This window comes from Panthera pardus, unplaced genomic scaffold (assembly GCF_024362965.1).
Source record: "Panthera pardus isolate Hobbes unplaced genomic scaffold, ASM2436296v1 HiC_scaffold_13, whole genome shotgun sequence".
NCBI lineage: Eukaryota > Metazoa > Chordata > Mammalia > Carnivora > Felidae > Panthera > Panthera pardus.
This window is the reverse complement of record NW_026526688.1, coordinates 35986823-36012320: the sequence shown is the minus strand read 5'-3', so window position 1 is coordinate 36012320 and position 25498 is coordinate 35986823. Positions and strand designations below refer to the sequence as shown.

The 25498-nt window shown below is 52.5% G+C and overlaps 2 protein-coding genes across 5 annotated transcripts in view; both read left to right on the top strand.

Annotated features, from left to right (window-relative positions):
• The first annotated feature begins 5878 nt into the window (after positions 1-5878).
• Positions 5879-8621, top strand: SFTPC (surfactant protein C). 2 transcript variants are annotated; one of them, XM_019467003.2, is made up of 7 exons: positions 5879-6011; positions 6715-6873; positions 7203-7325; positions 7580-7690; positions 7859-7942; positions 8067-8214; positions 8415-8621. In XM_019467003.2, exons 1-6 carry the CDS (start codon positions 5943-5945, stop codon positions 8202-8204), a joined length of 684 nt encoding a protein of 227 aa, XP_019322548.1. In that variant the 5' UTR covers positions 5879-5942; the 3' UTR covers positions 8205-8214; positions 8415-8621. The 2 variants fall into 2 exon arrangements, with proteins under 2 accessions (XP_019322548.1, XP_019322549.1); XM_019467004.2 differs by lacking the exon at positions 7859-7942 and having other exon boundaries at positions 5880-6011.
• Positions 8622-9461: 840 nt separating this feature from the next.
• BMP1 (bone morphogenetic protein 1) overlaps positions 9462-25498 on the top strand; it is a 43682-nt gene continuing 27645 nt past the window's right edge. Inside the window, exons 1-8 of one of the 3 annotated variants that reach the window (XM_019467000.2) lie at positions 9462-9772; positions 17065-17178; positions 19273-19437; positions 19627-19744; positions 20048-20226; positions 21018-21123; positions 22579-22703; positions 23279-23394. In XM_019467000.2, the coding sequence (XP_019322545.1) occupies positions 9619-9772; positions 17065-17178; positions 19273-19437; positions 19627-19744; positions 20048-20226; positions 21018-21123; positions 22579-22703; positions 23279-23394 (1077 nt within the window). In that variant the 5' untranslated portion in view covers positions 9462-9618. Of the gene's footprint in view, positions 9773-17064; positions 17179-19272; positions 19438-19626; positions 19745-20010; positions 20227-21017; positions 21124-22578; positions 22704-23278; positions 23395-25498 lie in introns of those variants that run through there. The other 2 variants (XM_019466997.2, XM_019466999.2) reach the window with 2 other exon arrangements.

Genomic DNA, 25498 nt, shown 5'->3' with positions numbered 1-25498 from the left:
CCGGCGGGGGCAGGCGCGGACTGCGGCGGGGGCGCGCGCAAGGCCGAGGGGGGCGGGGAGCGGGGGTGGGGGGGTGGGGGGACGGCGCGGGGAGTCCCGGGGTGGGAGTAGCCAAAGAAAGAAGTGGTTGCGGCTCTGGCCGCTGTATGCACTACCAGCGGTCTCTGGGGCCATCTGCTTGTGTGTCTGGCACCCAGAGGGTCTGTCGTGAGCGCAGGTGTGCGAGGTATACATGTGCATCCTATGATGGCATGACTGTGCACGCGTACACACCTGCCTCTGCACGGGAACGGGCACAAACTCCCTGCTGCGGGCATTTCTGCATTGTGGGTCCACGTGCTCTGTGTGCCTGTATATCTGTCCTGGCCCTTAGGGGACACATCCTCTAAACAAGAGTTCATGGGTGTGTCATAAGCGCCATGTATGTGCATCTGTGTTCTTTTGTTTCCAAGAGCCAGTGAACAGAATGTGCCTGTGTGTCTCTGTGGGAAAAGGGAAATGTTTGTCACTGAGTTGGACTGGGAGTGTGTGGAATTCTGGAACATATCTCACTACCCAACCACAGACTGTTGAAGCTGGGAAGAGCTTTGGATGTTTTCTAGTCCATCTCTTTGTCACAAATGAGGAAACTGAGGCCCAAACTTGGAGGAAAGCAGCCAAGCTTTCCACAGTAGATGTCACATCCACTGTGTGGTGTGCCCTCTAGACATGTAATCCTTCCAACCTTTTGAGGATGATAGTAAGCCCCCTTTTACAGATAAGAGGAGTGAGGCTGATAGTACCTGAAGAAAGCGACAGAACCAGGATTTCAACCCACAGTGCCCAATGCCAAAGTTCACAGTCATACTTCTACACCAGGAGTCTTCAAAGTGTGGTCCAGGGAGTCCAGGGGGCCTTGAGAACCTTCCAGGGAGTCGCTGAGGTCAAAACAATTGTCCTAATAATGTTAGAACATAATTTTACCTTTTCACTTTCATGCTTTCACAAAAGTATCCTGGAATTTTCCAAAGGCTACATAATATATCTTCTATTAAGCCAGAAATTAGGGTTGCCTGGGTGGCTCAGTCGATTGAGCATCCAACTTTAGCTCAGGTCATTATCTCACATCTCATGAGTTTGAGTCCCATGTTGGGCTCTGTGCTGACAGCTCAGAGTCTGGAATCTGTTTCAGATTCTGTGTTTCCCTCTCTCTCTGCCCCGCCCCTGCTTGTTCTCTGTCTCACTCTCGTTCAAAAATAATAAACACTAAAAAATTTTTTTTAAGCCAGAAATTAAAGAGATTTACAGAGGGGCGCCTGGGTGGCTCAGTCGGTTAAGCGTCTGACTTCAGCTCAGGTCATGATCTCGTGGTCTGTGGGTTCGAGCCCCGCGTTGGCTCTGTGCTGACAGCTCAGAGCCTGGAGCCTGTTTCAGATTCTGTGTCTCCCTCTTTCTCTGACCCTCCCCTGTTCATGCTCTCTCTCTCTCTCTGTCTCAAAGATAAATAAACATTAAAAAAAAATAAAGAGATTTACAGAAATCCAAGGCAACGACATTCTTGCTACTAATTTCTTTTGCTTTGTAAAATAAATTTATTTAAAAATTATGTTATTTATGTTAAAACATAGAATGAGTTTATCGCAATTTTCATTAATTAACTAACATTTAAAAATAACATAAACAAAAGCTCTTTGGGGCCCTCAGTATTTTTTAAGAATTTTAAGGGGTCCAGGGCATCTAGGTGGCTCAGTTGGTTAAGTGTCTGACTTTTGATTGCAACTCAGGTCATGATCTGCATAGGGCTCTGCACTGTCAGGATCTTGCTTAGGATTCTGTCTCCCTCTCTCTCTGCCCCTCCCCAGCTCACACACACGCTTTCACTCTCTCTCTCTCTCTCTCTCAAAAATCAAATAAACTTTAAAAAAAAGAAGAAAAAGAAGGATGTTCTCAAAATGTTTGAGAACCGCTGCTCTATACCTCCCTGGGGGTCCTCATGGGGACTGACTGTACCAAAAGTTCACAGGTACAGGACAAGGGGAGACTTGGTCAGGTTGGCTGGGCTCTCAGTCTGGTATTCTTTCCACATCAAGCCAGGAAACTGAGATCAAGATCACTGGGTTTAAGATGTGTCCCCAGCTGTCCCCAGCCTCTGCCAGTGGGGGCCTCTCTGGTAGGAGCTTATGTCCATATTCTCTCAACCAGGGATGTCCCTTCCCTTTGATGCTCACTTGCCAATGCCCATCCAGCTGCCCGTGCTGCCCTCCCATGCCAGCTTGTGGGAATACAAGCAATGGGGGGTGGGGAACGTGGCTGGGGCAGCTGGGCAACCGTCCCCACTGGTCCCTGGCACTGCTCTGCCCAGCACACAAAGGGAAGAGTGAATCTTGTCCTAACCCCTGCAGCTGAAGAGCTGGAAGGAAGAAAAGAGGAGGCACACATAAAAGGAGTGGCTACCATAGGGCTTACATCACCCAAGGTTCTCCCAGAGGGGTTTAACCTGGAGACAGACAAAAAGAGGGAGTCTGGGTCCTACTGTCAGCTAATGAGAAGAGATGTCTTGGGGGGGGGTCAGCGAAGTAGATGATGATAATCATGATGATCAGCTTGATGATGTCATTGGATCCTCACAAGAGCTTGGAGAGGGAGACAGAATGGGCAGACTGGTCCCATTTCACAGTTGTCCACACTAAAGCCTAGAAAGGCAGAATGACTCTTTCAGGGTCCCAGAGCTGTCAGTGAAGCATTGCAATGTCCACATACTGAAGGAACAAACTATCGACTGTTGGCCAAGAGCCACTTGGTGTTTGGCTATACCACTGAATATAATTCCATGTTGGCTGTGTGCATGCTCCTTGCCCTGCAACAGGTACACAGAATCCTCGGGGGAGCATGGTCTCAGGGCCAGTCCCAGGGAACATAGGGCAACAATAAGCACCCACATAGCTGAGGAGCACAGAGTGGATGCTAAGTGGCAGGTTAAAGAGCAGCAGGAGACTGGGAGATTTTGGAGGAGGGATGGGACACTGCCTGGAGTGGTGTGGTCACAGAGCAGGTGCGATTGGCTCTTGTCTGGCCTTTTAGGGTGGGTGGCTCTCAGAGAGGTGGAGAGGCATCAAGGGTGGGATTTCCAGGGGAGAAAAATGGCCTCAGTAAAGACCAAGACATGAGAAGTCTACAACAGAGGGCTCTTGTTGGGGCTGAGGTGATAGCTATGCGTGCTCAGCTAAAGGTCCCTCCTCGCTTCCTGAGAAGGAAGACGAGGACCGCAAGACCTCTTCTGGGTCAGTTCCAGAAGTCTCAGTGCTAGCATCTGGACTCCCCTTATGAAATTTGAGGGCAACGTTCTTTCCCCAATTGCTGAACAGACAAAAACAAGTGTGTGTGTGTGTGTGGGGGGGGGGACCATAAAGCTTGTGAGAATTACAGCCCAAGGGCAGCCTGCAGGGGAGACTGAGGACCTGAGAGAGCAGAGGCTTCTTTCCAACAGAGATTCCTTTCCCCGCACCAGCTGATGACGGCAAGCCCTACACACAGCGCCTGCTCAGAACAAGCTCCACAGCTGGACCATGCGGCCCCCTGAGATGCCCACAGGGACCCCGAGATGCTTGCAGTCCTCCTTGGCTCTCCTGCTGGCCTCCTGCCCACCTGGCTTAGGCCCAGTGCATGTGAGTCAGCCAATCAATCCCAGCGTTGCCTGGACAACCAGGGGCGGGCAGGGGTGGGCACTGCAGGCAGCTGTCTCCTACATCTGGCACCTGCACACAGCCAGCCGAGGCTACACACAGTTGAGAGGAGGATGCTTCCCCCTCCTTCCTGGACCCCTCCCTCCTTCACTCCTCCTAGGACACTTGCTGTGAGAGGTTTTGGCAAATACTTAAAGGGGTAGTTGGGGCTATTGGAGGATGGTGGGAGCAAACACCCTTCCCTTCCCTCTCTCCTTCCCTGAGCTTCTCAGGCACTCTCAGCTCAGATGCCATGCTGTTGTGCAACCTGGAGGCTGAAGGCCCTCCAGCTGGAGAGAGGGTCCTTGTGGGGAAGGGCAACCTGCCAGTGCTGGAGAGCTGGGGGTCAGCTCATGACTGAATGGTAGGGCCAAGGTGTGGAGGGAGCCCCCAGGGCAGGGACAGGAACTGGGGTGAAGTGTTGGAGGTAAAGTGTCAGGAGGACAAGGGAGTTAAGCCTAGAGGAGTGAGAGTGGGGCTCTGACTTACACACTTATGGAAGTTCCAAGGTAAAGGCACTGACTATAGAGACCACTTGGCCTGGCAAGTGGAGGGGAACCCAAGAGAAAGGATGCAGCCATTAGTAGATTTGGTTTAGTACAACAAAGCAAAAGAAGTGGCTTTGAGGAAGGAGGTAAAGGGACAGAAGGGAGAAATAGAAGGTCCAGAAAGTGGATTATACTGGAATGAGTAGCATTCCCAAGGCAAATTTAGGATCCGAGGGTATAAAAAGAGGAACACAGAGGAATAGGGTCATAGGCAGCACCAAGCAGATGAGATTCAAGGAAGAGGGGATTGGGACCCCATCAGTCACCACACCCATCCCTGTGCAAGGCTGCTGAGGTATAAGAAAGAACTGTCAGGTGTGGAATCTGCTATCAAAAGCCCTCAACTTGATCTCTGAAAATGGTTACTATTCACTTGATGCAGAAAACCCACAAAATCATTCAAATCAAGAGGTTCAAATCTTCACATTCATTTTAAGAACACTCATGAAACTTCCCAGGTCATTAAGGGCATATCTATCTGAAAAGCCACCAAGTATCTGAAGGATGTCACTATATAGAAGCAATGTGTGCCATTCCATCATCATAATGGTGGAGCTGATAGGTGTGTCCAGGCCAAATGGTGGGGCTGCGCACAGGGTCAGTGGCCTAAAAGGAGTGCTGGATTTTTACTGCACTTGCTTGAACATGTAGAGAGTAATGCTGAACTTAAGGGTTTAGAGGTACATTCTCTGGTCATCGAGCACATCCAGGTGAACAAAGCCCCCAAAATGAGCCACTAAATTTACAGGGTTCATGGTGAGATTAATCCCAGCATGAGCTCTCCTTGCCACACTGAGATAATCCTTACTGAAACAGAGCAGATTGTTGCCAAACCAGATGAGGTTGCACAGATGAGAAAGATATCCCAGAAGAAACTGGAGAAACAACAGTATATGACCGGGGAATAAATTCAGCATAGAATAAATGGAAATGAAAGTAAAAGCGGTGGGGGGGGGGGGGATGGCCTTCAGTTTACAAACAAGCCCAAAGCAAAGAAGGAAGAAACCACACATTAGTGGGTATGAATTTATAGCCAGAGGGGACAGAGTTTTCATAATTAGGAAAAGAATGACCAGGGGCAAGTCTGAGGTTAGGTAGCAGATGTGCTGGAAGGGGCCAGGCAGGTGGCATACTTGAATTGAAAACGTGAGGTTCTCAGAGAAATGGCCATATATGGACCCCCACAAGGGATGCCAAAGCACAACCTGCCTTCAGCATTGCCTTTCTGGGTCCATAGGCACTGCCTCCTCACTCCTGTTCCTGGAGCTCATCCTTATGCATGAGAGAAATTCTGTTGGGAAATGTGGTGGACTCCCCATTGGGTTAGACCCCTGGCTGCCTGAGAGGTTCAAGCTGGCAGAAGAACAGGGAAAGCCACAAGACTGCAGGGGCAGGTGCCAGCAAGAAAGGCGGCCAATGCCAGGAAGACACCCACAGTGAGAGGCGCAGATTACCCAAGGGCAAATTTGCTCAGTGTGCCCAGCTTCGCTCTTGCCGGGGCCAAGAGGACTCATGTGCCACGGCCAAGAGCCCTTAGGCGCTCTTGCAGCTGGCTTCTCCGGACATCAGTTCTGGAGGGCCAGGAACAAACAGGCTTCAAGGTCAAGGGCTTGGCTGGCAGAAGGGGCCTGGATCCTTCACCTCTGTCCCCTCTCCCTACTAGCACATATAAGATGCTAGTCACACTTAGGGGATGAGAGGGGAAGGCGTCTGCAGCAAGATGGATGTGGGCAGCAAGGAGGTTTTGATTGAGAGCCCGCCGGTGAGTGTGACCGTGTGTGTATACGTGTGTGTGAGCTGGGCCCTGCTTCATCCAACCTCTCTGAGACTGTTTCCTCATCCAAATTCATTCATTTAACTAACCCATGATTGTGCTAAGTTAGGGCAGGGACACCAACCACCAAGGCACAGTCCTTCGGGGAGACAGATGTGGCAGCCAATAATTCCAATGTGAGGGGCTGAGAGCCACCACAGTGGTCAGTAGAAAGGGCTATAGAGAGCGCTGTGTAAGCAGCCACTATTTGGGAAGTCACAGGAAGCTTTGTAGAGAAAATGACATTTGAACTGGCTCTGGAAAAATAGGTAGGAGCTCACTAGGTGGAAGAGGCAGACATTGTAGGAAGAAGGGGGTAGTATGTGTAAAGGCGGGGAGGTGTGAGAGATCGTGGATTATTTGGGGGAACAGAGAGGGACTGGGCATGGCCGGGGTGCCAGGGGTCTGGAGGAAACAGCAGATGAGACTAGCAAAGCAGACTCTCTTGGGTCTCTTCATGGTAGACTTCACATCTAAGCATTTCTGTTGGAATCCAGGCCACCTCTTCCAAGAAGCCTTCTCTGATCTCACCCTCTTCTGCATGTCCATAGCATTGGTGTCCAGCTGTGGGAGGGTATCCAGCTTGTGCAGGGAGAAGAAGGGCCAACTTCATGATCTCACACCTATCTCCCTGCCTGCCTCACCATGTCAGGACTACTCAGCAGCTCCCCGGGGCCGGTTCAGCATCCCCTGCTGCCCTGTGAACCTCAAACGCCTCCTCATCATCGTCGTGGTGGTAGTCCTTGTGGTCGTGGTGATTGTAGGGGCCCTGCTAATGGGTCTTCACATGAGCCAGAAACACACCGAGATGGTGAGCAGGCCTGGGATGGAGTGGGCAGTGGACACAGGACATGCCAAACAGAGTGGCTGAATGGGCTGGGTAGACAATGAATGGTCCAAGGGGACCAGAGGGGAGGAGGCAAGGGTGCCTCAATAAAGGACAGAAGCACCTGGTGGCAAATGGGGCTTGGGTTTTTGCACCAGGCCTATTGCTGGTATGGCAGCCTGTTCTTTCCAAGCTCTCTAAGCTATCAGGGAAGAAGGGATTGCATTTGAGTAAAGAGGGCTGAGAGTGGACATGGGTGCCAAAGGGATGAGTGGGGAAAGAGAAATGTCAGTCCATCCTATGCCCTCCCCCAGGTCCTAGAGATGAGCATTGGGGGACCAGAAGCCCAGCAGCGCCTGGCCCTGAGTGAGCGTGTGGGTACCACTGCCACCTTCTCCATCGGCTCCACTGGCATTGTAGTGTATGACTACCAGCGGGTGGGTATACCTGGACCGCCTGATGCTGGGGACGGGGGGCCAATGACGAGACTTTGCTAGACCCACCCAGCTGTGCCATTTCATGCATATCCATCTCTCCGCAGCCCCTAGCTCTTTTGCTTGCCCAGGCTGATCCCCAGATTCCAATATGACTGCCTTCGGTGCCTAACCTAGAGGGAGATAGCCCAGGATCAGGGTTAGGGAGTGAGTAAGGCAGGGCCTTTCTGAATGAACCCTGGGGTTTCTGTCCTCAGCTCCTGATTGCCTATAAGCCAGCCCCAGGAACCTGTTGCTACATCATGAAGATGGCTCCAGAGAACATCCCAAGTCTTGAGGCTCTCACCAGAAAGTTCCGGAACTTCCAGGTGGGTGTGTGAGTGAGGAGGAATAAGTTGTCCCCCTCCCAGGGCTGCTCCGAGGAGCATTTGAGATGACAGCTATTTGTCACCTGTAGAGCGCTGCTCCTTGTGGGCTGCCAGGTGAGTGCCCCTCCCCAGACTCACCTGTGTCACACCTTCCCTCCTATTCCCCAGCCCCGCCCTGATGCCAAGCTGCTGGCCTCAGCTGAGCCTCACCACTTGGGGGCTTCTGACTCCAGCACAGCCCCCTCTTTACTGGTAAGGAAACCAAGGCTTTTAGGAGGCTCAGAGAGATGGTTTCACGTGCCTGAGGTCCCACAATAAGGGCCACAGGTGGAACAAAAACTCAGTTCCCAGGCTCAAAATCAGGTGCTCTTTCCAGGTCAAGCCTGCAGTGTCTACCTCTAAGCTGGGCCAGGAGGAGGTCCGTGATGCTGGCTCAGCATCCTCTGTGGACCTGGACTTCCTGGGCACCACTGTGAGCACCCTGTGTGGCGAGGTGCCCCTCTACTACATCTAGAACCCCTCAGGTGAGCAGGTGTGACTGCCAGGGCACTGAGCAGCTGTGGCCCAGGAAGGCTTGGGCCACCTCCCCATGTCAGCTGACCAAGCAACAGGGAGGATCCACTGAAGTCAGGTCATCTAGGGAGCTCAGGGGAGGGAAGGTTCATAGATACCTCCCCCCAGTCTCTCTCCCTCTCATAATAAACAGTGTTTCTTTGCTTCTCAGGGCCTGTGGACACCCCAAATGGACAGGAAAGATCCATGAGCAAAGGGTCTTTTGCAGAGACGCAGGAAGCTGCTCCTGCCCACACCACAGGGACTGGTGCTGGAGAAATGGGAGCTGTGGGGAGAGGGGGGAACGGGCAGCGGAGATGCTCCTGGGGCCAGGGGGCTACTACCATGAAAGAATAAAGCAACCCGATTGAAAAACGAAGAGTGAGCCTTTTCTATCTCCCACATCCTCTCGCTCCCGCTCTTGGTGGGTGGGTCAGGGGAAGGGTAGGACCTTGGGGAAGCAATGGGGGTTTCCCCTTCCCACTTCGTCCAGGAGTGATGCGGGGGCGGGGGGCAGTGGCGAGGGGACTAGGCAATCCACGGGCTTGAGGCGCCCCCCAGTGGTGTCTCCCGAGGGAGGGAGAGAGACAGAGACAGCCAGACACCGAAAGACTGAACTAGAGAGACAGGGACCGCGATGGGAGAGAGCTAGGGTCGGAAAAAGGCAGAGACCAAGAGAGGCGGGCGGAGAAACGCAGTCAGAGACCGAGGGGGCAGAGGCGAGCTGAAGCCCGGGAGAGACCTGACAGCGTGTCCCGCTGCCCGGGACGGGGCTCGGGCCCGGCGCCCACGGGACCAGCCGCCACTAGAGGGCACCTCGCGGGAGCGGCCGTCGGCCGGGCACCCCGGGGCCCGGCGCCCCCTCCCCGGCCTCGCCGCCCCGCGCCCCGGGCGGCCGAGCCCCCTCCCGGGGCGGGCCGGCTCTCCGCGGTCCCCGCCCCCGGCTGGCGCGCGGCCCGATCTGGCAGTGCGCTGTCCGGGACCCGAGGGAGGCCGAGCTCCAGGCGAAAACCCGCCCTCCAGCGAGCTCATTTCCCTAAAAAGGGGGGAGGGGGAGGGAGGGAGGAGAGAAGGAAAGAGGGAAAGAAGGGAAAGGAGCGGAGAAGGCTGGAGGCTCAGGAAGAGAGCCGAGGAGCCGCGCAGGAGAGGGGGCGGGAGACAGGAAGGAGGGGGGCGAGGACAGGGAAGGGGGAGAGGTAGAGACGCGCGAGGGGGGGGGGGGGGGTAGCGCGGGGAGGGAGCGCGCGGGCGAGCGGAGGGGAGCGCCCTCCCCTCGCCGCCAGTCCTCCGCTTCCCCTCTCGCCGGCTCCCGCGTCCGGGCGCGACCCGCCGCCGCCACCGCACCCGCCGCCACCGCCGCCGCCGCGCCCTCCAGCATGCCCGGCGTGGCCCGCCTGCCGCTGCCGCTGCTGCTCTGGCTGCTGCTGCTCGCGCGCCCGGGCGGGCCACTGGACTTGGCCGACTACACCTATGACCTGGGGGAGGAGGAGGACTCGGAGCCCGTCAACTACAAAGACCCCTGCAAGGCGGGTAGGCGCCCCCCACCCCGCCGACCCGCAGGGGCGCCGGGGCCGGGGAGCGAGCAGGCCCGGCGGGGAGGCGCGGGCTGCTTAGGGTTTGGGGTTGGGGGAGGACAGTCCAGTGTGGGAAGCCGGGAGCTGCCTGGTTGGCAATGCAGTGGGGAACAAAAGAAAGAGGGAGAGAGGGAGGGGGAAGTTTGGGGGACTTTTAGGACTGAAGTTTTGCTGCTATTTGTGGAAGCTGCTGCCGCTGCCTCCTCTTCCCAGAGGATTCCTGGGGAAAGCTCTTTGGGTCCAGGGAGAAACCTGCGGCCAAGGAGGCTTTTCCTCCTGCAGGAAACTTTTCTGGCCAAACTCCCGTGTGTGTGTGTGTGTGTGTGTGTGTGTGTGTGTGTGTGTGTCTGTGTGTGTGTGTGTGTGCCCGCGTGCACTTTTCCCTTCTCCCCCATCTCAAGCTTCAGGACATTGGTGTTTTCCAGCCTGTCTGGGCTGCCCCCAGGCTGCACATCTGTCTGCCCAGGGGGTGCGGGAGGCCTGCATCTCTGAGCAGCAAGTCTCCTGAGGCCCCCACCCAGCCAAGAGAAAGAAGAAAGTCTTTCAAGGGATCCTCTGAAATCATGCTCCCTGGGTATCCCATGTGTCACCCCACCAAACACAGCAACCTTCTGGGACAGAGGAGACAGCTGTCAAAGTTAGAGAAGCCAGCCAGGGAGGGGGAATTACCTCTGCCCTTATGTGCCAGAGAGACCTAACAAGGCCAAGTTAGGGTGGAAAGGAGAAAAACACAAAGAACTCAAATACTGTATATCAGCTCTCTCAGTCCACAGACACTGGAGGCTAATTAGCTGAGGTCAGGGCCCTGGAGTGTGTGTTTGCGTGTGTGTGTTCTTTGTCCATGAAGACCCCAAGTAACCCCTTCACTCCTGCTGGGCCCAGAGGGGTCCTGCCCCTGGAGTGACCAGATGGCCAGGCACACAGGCCGTTTGCCTAATCAGATGACCCTGAACAGGCTGCCTGGGACAAGAGAACACACAGGGCATAAGATGTCAGAACCTGTCCTCAACTTCCTGCCTCTGATTTCAGCCTGTCTCCAAATAGCCAGGGCCAGGGGCAGTGGCACAGTCCCTAAGGTTCTAGGAGTGCCTGTATGTGGCATAAGAGGTTGGGTCACTCTAGTCCTAACCCTGGGCTCCCCACTTTGGGTGAATGGATCACAGTAAGCGGCAAAGTAGGAGACCCTTCTTCCAGTGGGAGGAGCAGAAGCCAAATCTCTCAGCCCTTCTTCTCCACCCCCTCTGGATTGTGGGTGACCCAGACATTAGCCATCATCTTTCTCCCTGGGCTTGGGGTGGGCATGAGGCTAAGCAGATAGAGCTTGGCCTTTGAAGGCAGGCCAACCTAAGCTGTCAATCCTGGACCCACAGCTCATTAGCTCTACTGGCTGGTGGATGTTAATTATCATCTCTGAACTTGGCTTTTCTCACCTGTAAAATGGAACTGATAATACGTCTCTCTGTAGAGTTGGTGGTAAGGATTAAATATGAGAACATATATAAAACACTTATTAGAGATTAACACACAGTAAGCACTTAATAAATGTTTGCTGCCTACTCCCCTGTGTTCTGTGCCTCACACTCTCGTTTCATTATTTTTTCTGAGGAATGGGCTTGGTTTTCAGGAAAAGGAAGTGTTCTCCCTGTCTCTGTCCTTGTATTACTTGTTTATTCTACTGGTCTACATGTACTGAATGCTAATATGTGCCTGGCCCTGGGCTTGATGTTGTGGGAGATACAGAAAAGTATAAGACATGGCCCTTGCCCTCAGTGAGCTTCCAGTCCAGTAGGCGCATAAGACGTGTAAACAACAGCACAAACCACAATGCGTTATGTGCCACCTTGGAAGGAAAGGACTTAAAGGCTCAAGGAGCCTCTTGTCCCTCTGCAGTCCCAGTGGTGACGGTGGCAGAGAAACAGTGATCACAGCAGGCTGGGAAGGTTGGGGAGGGGGTCCTCATGCAGGAGGCAAGGCCTTAAAGAATGGGTAGGAAGTCACTCTGATGTATTTCACTCCTGGTTGGAATTGGAGTGATTTTTGGAAGAGGCAGCAGGAGGCTGAGGGCTCTATCCCCAGTCTCGGATTTCATGCTAGGGTGGGGCTGGCTGAGTTGGAACTTCAAACAAGGGCTCTGGAGAAAGCTCTGCACCAGGGTGAAGTGAGGCTGGTGGGGAGCTGGGCCAGGCCTGGGGGGTGGCCGAGAGGGCCCGAAAGCCTGACAAGGCCAAGATTTAGCGTCAGATCAGGTTTCCCTCTTGGGTGTGACTAGTGCAGCCTTGCGTACCTTTGCCCTGACTCCCTAAGGCCCCACACTGACACCCTCAAGCCTTAGGTCCCTAGGCTCTTTTCTCTATGTTGCTGTGTCCTCTTGCCCTCTCTGAGCTCTGGTGGTAGGTGTACCTGGATTTACCTCCTTTGGATGCACCTGATATGTCTGCTTCCCTCTTCTCCCTTGACCCTCTCCATCTCTCTCCTTTTCTCCTCCTTGCACACAGAGAACCAAGAATGAAAGCCCTGTTCACTCCCCTGGCTCACCTGTGATCTTTTCAGGATAACCAGGCCCCTTCATTTGAGATTACCTCTTGCAGTTACTGTCAGAGTTAGGGCAAAATTGAGGGAAGTAAGGAAAAATTATGACCCTTGATACCCTGGAGAGTTTCCTGGATCTTCTGGGCAACACCAGAACAATAGGCGGGAAGCCAAATTGGTCTATGTGTGTGCTGATTGCTGGTCCCACCAAGCTTGCACTCTGGTGTGCAGGCTGTCAAATGCAAATATGAACTCTGTCTCTCTGTCTCTCTCATTCTCTCCCCCTTGCCCAGGGAGATTGCAAGTCAGCCCTGACTTCTTGTATGTTAGGATGCCAAACCATCAAGGTGGAGGGGGGGGTCCTTCCCTGAGATTCCCAGCTCTGTTTGGTGCCCCAGGAGACTTGGCCATGACCCTCAGGACTCTGGGAGAGACCCAGGAGGCAGGAATTGGGACATAGTTGCTCCCATAAGCAGAGAAACACATGGGGACTACCCTTGAACCAGTGAGGACCTTCCTTTTACCTCAACTTGCATCCCAGAGGTTTGCTTTTAGGAGGTGAGGTATGGGGGTAGCTTACCAACCCTCATCACTATCCTCAGCCCAGGGCCTTGTGGCCCAGATTTGGACTTCAAGGGGCCTTAGAGGAGTAGGTCACAAGCTCCGGAAGTTGAGAAGCAATCCCTTCTCTTGCCAGACCACATTCCCCCTCCAGACACTCTGAATGAGTCACCCACCCACCTATGCCCCTGCTCCCTGAGTCACCTTCTCTTTTAGGTGCCCCAAGGGAGGAGGAAAAGACAGTCTCCCTGGGCTCCAGATGGAGGGGAACCATGGGACTCCCCAGAAGAAGGAGCTCTCAAGAATTTTAGTTTCTCTAGAGATCTGGGGAGAAGATATTAGGGGAGGACAGGGAGAGAGTAGAATGTGTCACTCAGGCCACTAAGGACTTCCTAAGGGTATCCAGAGGAATCAGTTAATCTCTCTGTCTCTTTCTCTCTGTCTGTACCCCCCATCCATTTTTAAGGTCACCCTTCTCCTTTTGGGGGTATGGCCTGTGGAATGTGCACATGCAATTATTTGTATGTTTGAACACACTACGGCTTACACAGGAAAGTAGTAAGGGTGGTGTCTGGGCACATTTATGGGTGCACCTCTGCTTTATGAGCAAGTCTCTTCAACTGTGCATATGGGTACTCCTGAGTACATGTAAGGATGCATGCAAATACTCACCTGTATCTAAGCATACAGCTGTGATTAAGTATGTTCTCCCCAGCTAGAAGCTTGCATTTATGTGATAGGACATGCGTATACCCGGTACACATGGCATTGGGGCTCCATCACACCAGTGAGGGTCCTCTCCCTCTCCCCAGAAGGGGATGCCTTGCAACACCCTGTGGGGAGGAGACTCTGGAGTCAAGAAGCCTACCTACAGGATGGGCATATGAAGTCCACCTCACTCTTTTTCCTCTCCTGCTCCCAGCCTGGCAGTGGAGCAGACACGATTGCTCCTGGCTGGCTTACAGCCGGAAAACAAAACAAATTTTTGATCCTGTGTTGAAAACAACTACTACTCTGACCCTGACCTCAGGGCTTCCTTCCGGGTAAGGGTTAGGGGGGAGGTGTCCTGGACTTTCCAGCATCCAGATTCCCTAGCTTCCCCATGAGGGAATCCCAAATGGGCAGGGCCTTCAGGCTCAGCTCCTGGCCAGAAGGCTCTCCTGCCCACCCTGTGTCTCCCCACCCCCACTCTGTTCCCACACATTCTTCAGTCATGACATCCCCACCACAGGACTCCGGCTCTGCAGAAGAGCTCTGCGGCCAGCCTAGGGCCTTCCCGCCTTCCACTTGCCCTGCTCCCTGCTCCCTTCCCCCACTGTCCTGGTTTCACAGGCCAGCACAGTTCTGTGGCCTCTGTACTTGGAATTCGAGGTTCTACTTCTGAGCACTCCAGGGCTTCCCTCAGCTGGGAGGCCAATGTGGGTGAACCAATGTGCCCTTGGAAAGTAGAGAGCAGATTATGAGTTTATGGGGCTGTTATTGGAGTAATATTAACAGTAGTCATTTAGTGGGTACTTACTGTGCTCCACACTCTGTGCTAGGTGCTTTATTTACATGCCTTATTTCATGCAGTAATTCTAGGAGACAGATTCCATTGTTAGCTTCTTTTTATGTAGGAGAAAATTGAGGTTTAGTAGAGCTTATATGACATGTCAGCTAATATTAGCCAAGCTAGGATTCAAAGACAGGTCTAACTACAAAGACTTTGCTTTTTGCTGCTGTGTGCAGAGACGAGTCTAAATATCCAGCCACATGTGTATATGATAATGCCCACGGGCACGTGAGCTTGGAGGTACTCGTGTCTGTGCAAAGGTGTGGGGTTATTCATGTGGCATGAGTGTACCTGTCTGAATGTTGGTGTGCAGGAAGCCATCACTGCCTCCTTGGAGTGTCCCTCTGATCCTATGATCTTTGCATGTCAGCTAAGAAATATCTTCTGTTGCTGTCCCACCAGTTCCTGAGCCAAGGCCACCAAGGGCGACATTTTACAGAAAAGAATATTGCTCGTGTGGTGGAAGAGATTCTGGGCCAGTTACCAGCTGGTGACCTTGGGCAACTCATTTCCTTTCTTAAGCCCAAGTGTTCTAATCACTAAAGTCGGGGAGGTGGGCTGGAATCTAGCCACTCGGTTCTCTCTCCAGCAATTTGTAATTGTACACGCCCAGGCAAATGCAGAGATGGAGTGTGGCTTAACAGGCACGTGCCGACTGGGCCAGGATTAAGTGAATCCATTAATGAGAAAGCACTTTGTCAACTAGGAAGCACAACATCGATTTCAACATTAACATAAGGTGTCATTATTGCTACCATTACTGGCTTCATGGGTTTGGAGCTTGCAGTTAGTTTGTGTGTGTTGGAGCTTGTGCGTGTGTGTTTTTTTAGAACACGTGGTTTATGACTGTATTTTTGTGTGTGGATGTGTGTGTCTGAGTGAGTGTCTATCTTTGTGTATATGGCTCCACAGAGGTAATGAACTTGAGTGCAATGAATGCCAGACTAGGAATCAGGAGGCCTGGGTTATGAATCCAGCCTCTCCGATGACTAGCAGTGTGGGAGACCATTTCCCTTCTGAGCCTCAGTTTTCATATCTGTAAAATGGAAGGCTGGCCTAGATAACTGCTAGAGGGACTCCCACGTTCTGTTGATCCAGGTGAAGGTCCCATCAGAGTACATATCTACGGGCATGTGTTTGCAGGCCTAAAGACTACTGATGTGACACTTCACTCGAATAAATGTTCTGGAGTGCCTTCTACCTACAAGGGTGGTGTGGGCGCTGCTGGGGGAGGGGGCATCTCTGTGACTCACATAGCTCTGTGTTTGAGGGCATGGCTGTGGATGTCACCAAATGTCTGTAGGATCACTAACCCATGTGGCTGATTCTCTGTGTGATGAAGTGTGTGTGTGTGTCCACCCAGCGGGCCATCTGGGGAGGAGAAACCTGTGTGCAAGGCCTCAAGGTTAAAATAATTTGTGTAATGCTGCCGCCAGGCCTGTGTAGCACTCAGGATGAGAAGCAGATGTTGCCATGGGTGGAGCTTCAGGGAAGCTGCTCTGTGCTCCACCTCCATCCAGCTCACCCTCCCGCCTCCCCAGCCCAGCTCAGCATGAAGCTCGCCTCTGAGCTCCTTCCAGAGTACTCAGCTTCCTCTTGCTCCCAGCTTCTCGAAAGGCAGGCAGATTGTTTAGCTCATCTCTCCAGAAACATCTCTCCCCAGGTCCAGAAATCAAAATGCCTATTCAGGGGGCTCTATTCCCCCAGGCCTTTCTTCCTCCAGAGAGGAGACCCTGAGACTCAGAATAGGAATCGCTTGAGAACCGTTAAACTTTTTCCTTCTAGCTGGGCAGCTCCCATTAAGTGTCCTGGTTTCCCTGATAGGCCTATCTGCTCCAATTTTTGTTCACGGCCTCCCCTCAATTTAATTGAAACGGCATTTGTTGAGTGAATACCATAGGCTCAGAGCAGTGCCAAGGTTATGGGCCCACAGAGTAGATGCTCTATCATCTCACCCCCTTCTGTTTTCTTCATAGCATTCATCACTGTCTGGAATTCTTGAGTTCAGTGTTTATTTAGTTATGTATTGTTGAAGGTTAGCTCTATGTGAGCAGAGACCTCTTTTTTTTTTTTTAAGTTTATTTATTTATTTTGAGAGAGAAAGAAAGAGAGAGAAGAAGAAGAGAGGGAGAGAACACAAGCAGGGGAGGGGCAGAAAGAGAGAAAGAGAGAATCGCAAGCAGGCTCCTTGTTGTCAGTTCGGGGCTCGATCTCACGACCATCATGAGGTCACGACCTGACCCGAATCAAGAGTCAGATGCTTAACCGACTGAGTCACCCAGGTATTCCAAGCAGGAACCTCTTCTATCTTGCTAATAACTCAAGTGGTACCTGGCTTACTAAATATTTGCCACAGAGCGATGGGAAAAGTGACATGATCATGTCTTCCTCTGGTAGGGAGCGTGTATCAGCTTTGCTAAATTCCCAACTTAGAAGTGAGCACGAGTCTCCCCCGGGATCCTCAAATCCAGTCCCCTATGACCCCCTTCCTCAGAAGGCATTTGAAGACAGATGTTGCTATGGGGGTAGGGGTGGTACCCATGGGGTTGGAACTGTCAGTGCTGGGTAGGAGGATTAACTTCCCAGGCCTCATCTTTTCTCTCTAGCTGCCTTCCTTGGGGACATCGCCCTGGATGAGGAGGACCTGAGGGCCTTCCAGGTGCAGCAGGCTGAGGACCTCAGGCAGCGTGCAACCCACAGGTCTTCCATCAAAACTACAGGTACTCTGGGTACAGGCGGGCCCTTCTATGTCCCAGAAATGGGTTCCAGAATTAGAGAAACAAGCAACCTCCCTGTTTCCCAACCAGGCCCTCTCAGGACAGAGGCTATGAGCTTGAACCCAGCATAATGGCTTGTCTTCCCTTGGGATATCTTTGTCCCTTCCCAGGGGAGCAGCAAGTATAGACATACCCAGGAGCAAAGAACTGACATTCTTTTTGCTTACAGTTTACAAAGTACTTTCACCAGCATTACCTAACTTTTCCCTAACCACCTTCAAAGGTAGATGTAGGACAAGTCCCGCATTGCAGATCCAGAAACTAAGACTCATGGAGATAACGTGACTCATTCAAGATCACATAGCTGGTCAGTGGCAGTGCTGGGACAGGAACCCAAGCCTTCTCACTCCAAATCTGATGCTCTTTGCTCAACACTCCAATCCCTCCCAGCTTCTCCTCATGTTCCCACTTTGCAAGCTTTTATACTTCCTTCAAAGCCCATCTCAAGAGCTTCTCTGATGAAATCTTCTCTGATCATCCCCCAGGCATGGTTATCCATCCATTTTCTGTGCTCTGTCTGCTCTCTGTTTACAGTATTAGTATCTCACTCATGGAACCATGTTTCAATGATTTTTTTTTATATGTCTATCTCCCCAGCTGGACTCAAAGCTCTTCAAGGTCAGGGATGGGTCCTTCTTATCCCTAGGTGTGGCCCAAGCACCTAGCAACCCACCTGGCACTTATGAATGGGTAAGAGAATAGGAAGAATGAGTGCCTGGGCTGGTTTAGTTCTGTCCAGCTTTGTCACTGCTCAGGAACATGGTGCTGCCCACAGGGAGCCCTCCCATTGACAAAGGATAGGGATTCTCATCCAGAGCTCATTCTGCACACACTCTGGTGGTTGTCCTGTCCAGCATGAGAGAGGATCTTGGCATGGGCAGCCATGGAGTAAAGGTCATACTTCCCAGAGAGGAGCTGGCATTGGAGGGGAACATAGTGGCCTGATGACTAGCAAGGCTTACTTGGCCTGAGAGGGGACCAGCAGACATGGTTCAAGCAAAATGGAGGAACTGGAGCATGTGGGCCTGCCACTAACTCACTAGGTGACTTTGGGCAAATCTTTGGCTTTAGTTTCCTTATCTGTCAAATAATACACAGTGACACTTGCACAGTGCATCCCAGAGAGCTACTGTGTCAAATGAGAACATATATTTGGGAACACTTAAAGACGTCAAGCTCTATATGCTCCACAAGGAGGAAGTTTTATTAGATGAGAAGTCAACATTTCCTGGTCTCAAGTCCCCTATAGTTCCTAGGAAATTAGTACACCATTGTTCTCTTTTTCAGTTTTAGTCCATTCTTGCTATCTGTGGTAGTTATGAATAGAGTTATGGAATAACCTTGTTCTATAAAGTCACTGTGAACACCGAATTAACAAATACTGAGTCAGTCATCACTCCTAGGAGAAATACAGGGTTAGGTCCCTGCAAGCCTCTTGTCACAACATTCTCACCAACTGATCAGTACGTAACCCTGTCTTACGTATGTTTCTGTTTAAAGACCCCTTATTTAACACACAGTAGATGCATTAACTTTGAGCTATAGCCAACAGGACTGTAACTTAGGGGCTCGACAAAGCATATTTAACACACGTGTATTTTCTCCATAGGGCACATCAGATCCTTTTTGGACTTAGGAACGCTGGACAGTGGTCTGGTGCCTCTGTACTATCAGGGCAGAAGGGGGTCATTTTAAACAGCAAAATCACCAATAAAAAGTCCCCACATACAAAAACAAATGTGGCACTAAACAGACTATGAAAAAGATGCTTATTTACATTCTGAGAGCTGAATCAAGAAGGCAAAGTGTCACCTTGTTCAACCTCTGTTGGGTATGGGGGTGACTCATGTTTTTCACTGTCCTGTGCGTGTCAGTGATTGACCGTGAAAGAGCTAAGGTTATTGGTTTGGGGGTTACAAATAAATTTTAGTGAGTGGACAGATATGGAATCCCCCCAAAATGCGGATAGAGTATAATTTGTTTCCCCGTACTCCTATTCCTTCACTTGCTACCAGTGTCTTCCTCTCCCAACACCAGGAAACTCTTCTACCCCCAACTGCCAGAGCACCAGTGGGCAGCCACAGAGGAGAAACCGTGGGAGATGGAGAGGCAGGTCCCGGAGCCGGCGGGCAGCCACATCCAGACCAGAGCGTGTGTGGCCTGATGGGGTCATCCCCTTTGTCATTGGGGGAAACTTCACTGGTGAGCATGATGTTGTGGGGCCGAGGGAGCAGCCTGCATCGGGGCCTAGCCTTGGGGCAGCCTTGTCATGTGTAGTGGTATGAGTGGTGTCCTCTGCCTATCTGTCCAACAAGAGGCTGACATTCTGGCAGTGGGTTGAGGTTGGCCCACCTGGACACTGTGGCAGCCTGGCCCCCTTCATCCTGGCAGGCAGTCAGAGGGCAGTCTTCCGGCAAGCCATGAGGCACTGGGAGAAGCATACCTGTGTCACCTTCCTGGAGCGCACTGATGAGGACAGCTATATTGTATTCACCTATCGACCCTGCGGGTGAGCAGGGGCCCCTGGGCACTGCACCCTCGGCCATCACCCCAGTCCACATTCTGCTCTGGGCACTACTGCTGCCCCATCTGGGCACGATCCTACATCATCTGTCCCCACTCCTGCCATCGGGCATCTTCCCAGGAGCTGCCCCTGGTGTGGCTATGACCCCTGAACACAGCCTGGGCATCCCACGCTCAGGCCCCTCCCCTGTACCTCACTCCCTCACCCTCCTGGCAGCCTCGCCCGGCCCCTGAGTGGATGCACTCCCCCAGCTCGGGACCGCCCCCCTGAGCTGGCCCCGCCCTCCAGGTGCTGCTCCTACGTGGGTCGCCGCGGTGGAGGCCCACAGGCCATCTCCATCGGCAAGAACTGTGACAAGTTCGGCATTGTTGTCCATGAGCTGGGCCACGTCATTGGCTTCTGGCATGAGCACACGCGGCCAGACCGGGACCGCCATGTCTCTATCGTGCGTGAAAACATCCAGCCAGGTACGCACCTTGGCCTGAGTGCCTAGCTGTGTGCCACACCTGCCCCCCCGCCCCCAACCACTCCAGGGCCTCTAGTAGGGGTGGGAGCTGCTTCCTGGAGCCATAGCTTGTGGTCAGCTCAGTGTTGTGGCAGCCCTTGCCCAGGGCCCAGGTTGGTCCAGACCCTGCCCCTGAGGCATCTGCTTCCTGCCAGTAGCAGCTCAGAGACGGAAGATCAGTTGTGGAGCTGTTTGGGGGGCTGGGAGAGGTCCTGGTCCTGGACACGCGGGCCATCCAGAGCAGCCCAGAGCCCAGCTGGCCTTGGGGGGAGGGGGGAGGGGGGGAGTTGGCCCATCCCCCATGCCACCTCAGCCTTTCTCTTCACTTTTGCCCAGTCTTCTGCCCTCTGCCTGTTCTCCCCTCTAAGGGTTTTTTTTTTTTTTTTTTTTTCTCTTGTTTCTCCTGGCTACCCCCTCTCCCCTCCCTTCCTGCTTCCTTCCTCCCTCCCCAGGCCTCCTCTGCTCTTCCCTGCTTTCATCTCCCTGTGGTTCTAGAAATGGGTGCTTCCTTCCCATACTCTCTGAGCCTTCCCTCCAGCCAGTCCTCGTTGACCCTGCCCCTCTGCTGGACCGACTCTTCTAGAGACCCGCCCCTACCCCCCCAGACTTCCCTTGGCTGCTCCCTGGACCCTCAGGTAGGGGGGCACCTCTCAAGTACCTGAGGGGCCCCACTCCCCACCCTGAAAAAGTGGCACTGTGTGGCACACAGACCCACCCCTCCCACCCCCCACACCTTTTTCCTGGTCTTCGCAGGGCAGGAGTATAACTTCTTGAAGATGGAGCTCCAGGAAGTGGAGTCCCTAGGGGAGACCTATGATTTTGACAGTATCATGCACTATGCCCGGAACACGTTCTCCAGGTGAGAGATGGGGCCTGGCCTCCTCTGGGGCAGCCTAATCCTGCCTTCTGTAGGCCGTTCTCTTTGGGCCTCTCACTTTGCACTGGGCTGCCCTGCTGGGGCAGTCACCAAGGGTGAGAGTGGGCTTCTGGTGGCCCCAGCTCCCGAGCAGAGGACCCATGGATGCTGCCTGCCCTGCTGTCCTCTTCTATTGTGGGTCCATGGCAGGGCCTGGACCCACGAAGCCTAGTACTGTGGACCCCTGGGATACCTGGCTCAGGAGGCTGAAGTCCAGCCATTTTGCCTGACACATATGTATATGCTGTGGCTCAGAACTGTATCAGCCAAGGGAGCTGAGCTTTTCCCTCATCTGTCATCCAAAAGAGGACACATTTTTCTAATTGGGGCATCCTTTGTAATCAGTTTGCCTTTTTGGAACCGGCTAATTTGCACAAAGGCTGGCTACTGCCCTGAACTAGCCCTTTCCTCTGCTTACAAGTGCACACACTCCTCCTGGGGGCCCACATTCCCCGAAATCATGACCGGAACCCCCAGAGGTAGTGGCCCAGCCTCTGCACCGGCAGCTTCTCCTTAGCAGAGTGTGGGAAACAGCCCCTCCCTACTCCTTTACAGGCTCCCCTTCCAAGCCTGGCCTTTCCCATGCCTGGCTCTTTCCTTATCCTCTGTCTGCAGTCCTGCTCTGTCCCACGCACAGTGCCCCTCCTCAGTCTCCCTGCCTCCAGACCTGAGGGAACAGAGACCAAGGAAGGGTGGTGAGGTCATCCTGCCCCCCACAGCCACAGACCTCCCCTGGACATTTCCCACCACATCCCACCCCACCCCCTGCTGAGTTCCACCCAGCTGGGTGTGAGTCAGGGACCCTGGGGAGGCAGAGGGCCGCCTGTTTCCCTTCGTCCTGCTCCTCCCAGATGGAAACACCCAGGACTTAGCAGGCAGGAACTGGGCAGGGGGGACAGGAGACATGGATGGATCCGGAGTTGTGTGGTCTGACCACGGTGGAACCTATCAAAAGCAGTCCGTGCCAGCAAAATGAAGCACTGGCCTTGGTAGTCCTGGGAGAAGTTCAGTCACAGCCGAACGAGCACGAGGGGCCACAAAAGCAGAGGCTTGGTGAGGCTAGAGACATGGTCGGTAGGGGTCCCAAGCTCTCCTGAGGCTGGGGGTTGGACCTAGACTGAGCCAGAACACCACTAGGTTCCCAGGGCATGTGGAGCCTATGTCCCTGACCTCCCAGCGTATTCCTGGGGCTCCCCCAGGCTCCAGCAGTGTGGCTGCCACGGAGCAGGGTGGCTGCTGGTCAGTGGGCAGCATAATGACAGGGTGAGCAATCTCCACCCGTCCCTGACCCTACTGAGGAATGTCTGGGCTCTGGCAGGGTCGTGACCTTGGGTACACACAGGCACACCACCCCTCCCTCCATCAGACTCTCACCCAGATCGGGCTTTTCCTCCTCAGGGGCATCTTCCTGGACACCATTGTTCCCAAGTACGAGGTCAATGGGGTGAAACCTCCCATTGGTCAAAGGACCCGGCTCAGCAAGGGGGACATCGCCCAGGCCCGCAAGCTCTACAAGTGCCCAGGTCAGGGCAGGGAGGGATGGACCAGGGAAGGGTGGAGGGCAGAGCCTGAAGCAGGCGGAGGCCAGGACCTGGGGCTGAGGACGTTAAGGCTGTAAGTCTTAGAGAAGGCCAGCGGCTGCCTGGTGGTAGGGGTGGAGGTACCCAGGCAGGGGCAGTGTTCAAGTTAAGGAACCAAACTGGGGCTGGGATCAGGTGAGATACTGAGCCATGTACCTTCGGAGGGTCTGGGAGAATAGGGCAGTAGGAGCAGTAAAGGGGACTAGCAGAGCAATTATCAGGGACGGAGGTAGAGTGAGGCCCACCAAAGGAGCTTGACCTTAATTAACTCTGGAAGCCATGTTGCCTGGACAGCAGGGCATCCTGCAGCACTAGGCCAAATAGGTCCAATGGTGTGGGCTTATGTGTAAAGAGCACGGAGTGGATCTTAAAGGGACAGGACCACCCCAGACTCCTTCCTCTGCTTAGCCGTTCTTCTCTCCCCTGAGTGATGCCAGAGTTCAGGGCGTGGGAAGCCAGGAGGTTGGGGGAATTGAGCATCTGCAGCCAGCAGTTCAGTCATTTCCTTTCTCTGACAGCTTGTGGAGAGACCCTACAAGACAGCACAGGCAACTTCTCTTCCCCTGAGTACCCCAATGGCTACTCCGCCCACATGCACTGCGTATGGCGTATCTCAGTCACACCTGGAGAGAAGGTAACTGAGCGTCCCCTCCTCTGCCAGGACCCCAGAGTAAGAGAGCATAGTTGATTGTGGCTGTGAATGACCTACCTGGGAAACGTAGACCCATTCACTGCACAAGAACGATGGAGCACTACCTTGAGGAGGGGCTGACTTACTACTCAAGAGGCACTTTTCCAAGGTCTTCTCAGATCTATCCACAGGGTTTTCCTGTGGTATCTGGACCTCTCACTCACCCCTTTACCTTCAGTGTCCTTCCGTGCATTTTTATTGTTCCCAATAGTCAACTTTAAGAATCTATTCCTCTTGATTGGAACATGGTACTTAATATACTCGTGCAGTCTTGAGCTTGACTAGATTTTATTACTGGTCACATTGTTCATTCCAACAGCTCTCAAGACCATTTGGGATCTGAATTCCACCATTCAGCGGGTGCCATCTCTCTTACTCTGTCCTGAGCTCATTTGATAAGCATGTCTTTTCTGGGTCTTCTGAAACTGGTCTTTGATTGAAACATTGAACATGACATGAATCAAAGCAGAGCCAAGTTCCCTCTCTGAGCTGACACTGTTCATCTGCAGACTTTGGGCAGATTTATTCCACTGGCTATGATACCACTTGCTACACTACCATCCAGCCATGAGTCATCACCTTGTTGACTGCGAAGTGAGCTTCTCCAACCACGAATTTGTCACCTTTATATCCCTGGCATAGGAAACAGCTCATAAATGCTGAATATATAGATGGATTGCCTTACCAAATCAAAGCCACTGTTCCACCAGTTGGTGAAACACCTTTTAAAAAGGAAATGACATTTGTCTGATGTGCTTTGTTTTAAGTGAACCTGAACCAGCTCCCAATAATCAAGTGTCTCTTTTCTAAATGGTGGCAGGCTATCTGTTTATTTGGGGATTGACATTCAACTTAGTGGGTTGTGATTCCCAGGATTCACTCCAAACCCCTCTTCCAACACACACGCGCACGCGCGCACACACACACACACCCCTTTTGGAAACTGGCAAAGCTTTTGTTCTGAGTTTTCAAGATTACAGACACTGATCACATCTGTAAGTTATTTGAATGTCCTCTGATGTCATTTTTGAGCCTAGAGGCAACAGCTAATTTAAAGAGGTGCTCACTGACTCCCCTCCAATATGAATGAGTTTCTATTCCCTTTCCAAACTATGCTTATTTTACTGTTTGCAATTTGAAGATCATTCTCATTTGTGGTAGTCTTTTATTGAGGGTTGAGTAATTCCGTCATCTCTCTCAGTTAACATATTGTCACCCTCCCTCAAAAGTGAACCCACCCCAGGTGGCTCAGTCAGTTAAGCATCCGACTTTGGCTCAGGTCATGATCTCACAGTTCGTGGGTTCGAGCCCTGCATCGGTCTCTGTGCTGACAGCTCAGAGCCTGGAGCCTGCTTCAGATTGGATTCTATGTCTCTCTCGCTCTCTGCTCCTCCCCTGCTCATGCTCTGTCTCTCTCTGTCTATCAAAAATGAACATTAAAAAAAATTTTTTTTTTAAGTGAACCCATCCCTTCCTTGTTCTTTTTCTTGTTCTGAATCTAATTTAAAAATTGCTCTCCTTTTTGCTGTCTTGTTCTGACCATTCTCTGGCTTCCTTTATCTCTCTGCCAAAGGTCTCCACAACTTCCGCTTTTGGAAATCTCACAGCAAATAACAATAAAAACAACTAAAATTATTGAGCACATGATTGGCCAGGCATGTGTTAAATTCTTTATGTGTTATGTCTTATAATTAACACAACAACATTCTAGGCCGGGTGCTAATGTTGTCCCCATTCTGCATATGGGAGAACAAACTTGGAAAAATTAAGTAACTTGTCCAAAGATTATGACACAAAAGTCCATGATTGCAATACTGTGAATTCTAAACCCTGTCCCACATCAACAATTGCTAAAGTGCCCTTCCAGAGACCTGTGTGCCCACTACACACCTGGCATTGGGGACAGAGAGATGCATGAGAGAGTCCCCAGCCCCTGAGGAACACAGAGTAGGGTAGAGCGTTGCTTTTTTTTCCTGTTCAAGAAGTTTGCTCAGCCAGCAGGGATATGCCAACCTTGGTCAGGATCAGCTTCTTTCCCTGTGGTTCC

Bases quoted from the DNA above. Each gene is read 5' to 3' on its own strand.
- SFTPC (XM_019467003.2), top strand. From the start codon at position 5,943: ATGAGAGGGGAAGGCGTCTGCAGCAAGATGGATGTGGGCAGCAAGGAG. The intron at 7,326-7,579 runs GTGGGTATACCT...TTCTGTCCTCAG, and splicing joins TAGTGTATGACTACCAGCGG to CTCCTGATTGCCTATAAGCC. The intron at 7,691-7,858 runs GTGGGTGTGTGA...CCTATTCCCCAG, and splicing joins GAAAGTTCCGGAACTTCCAG to CCCCGCCCTGATGCCAAGCT.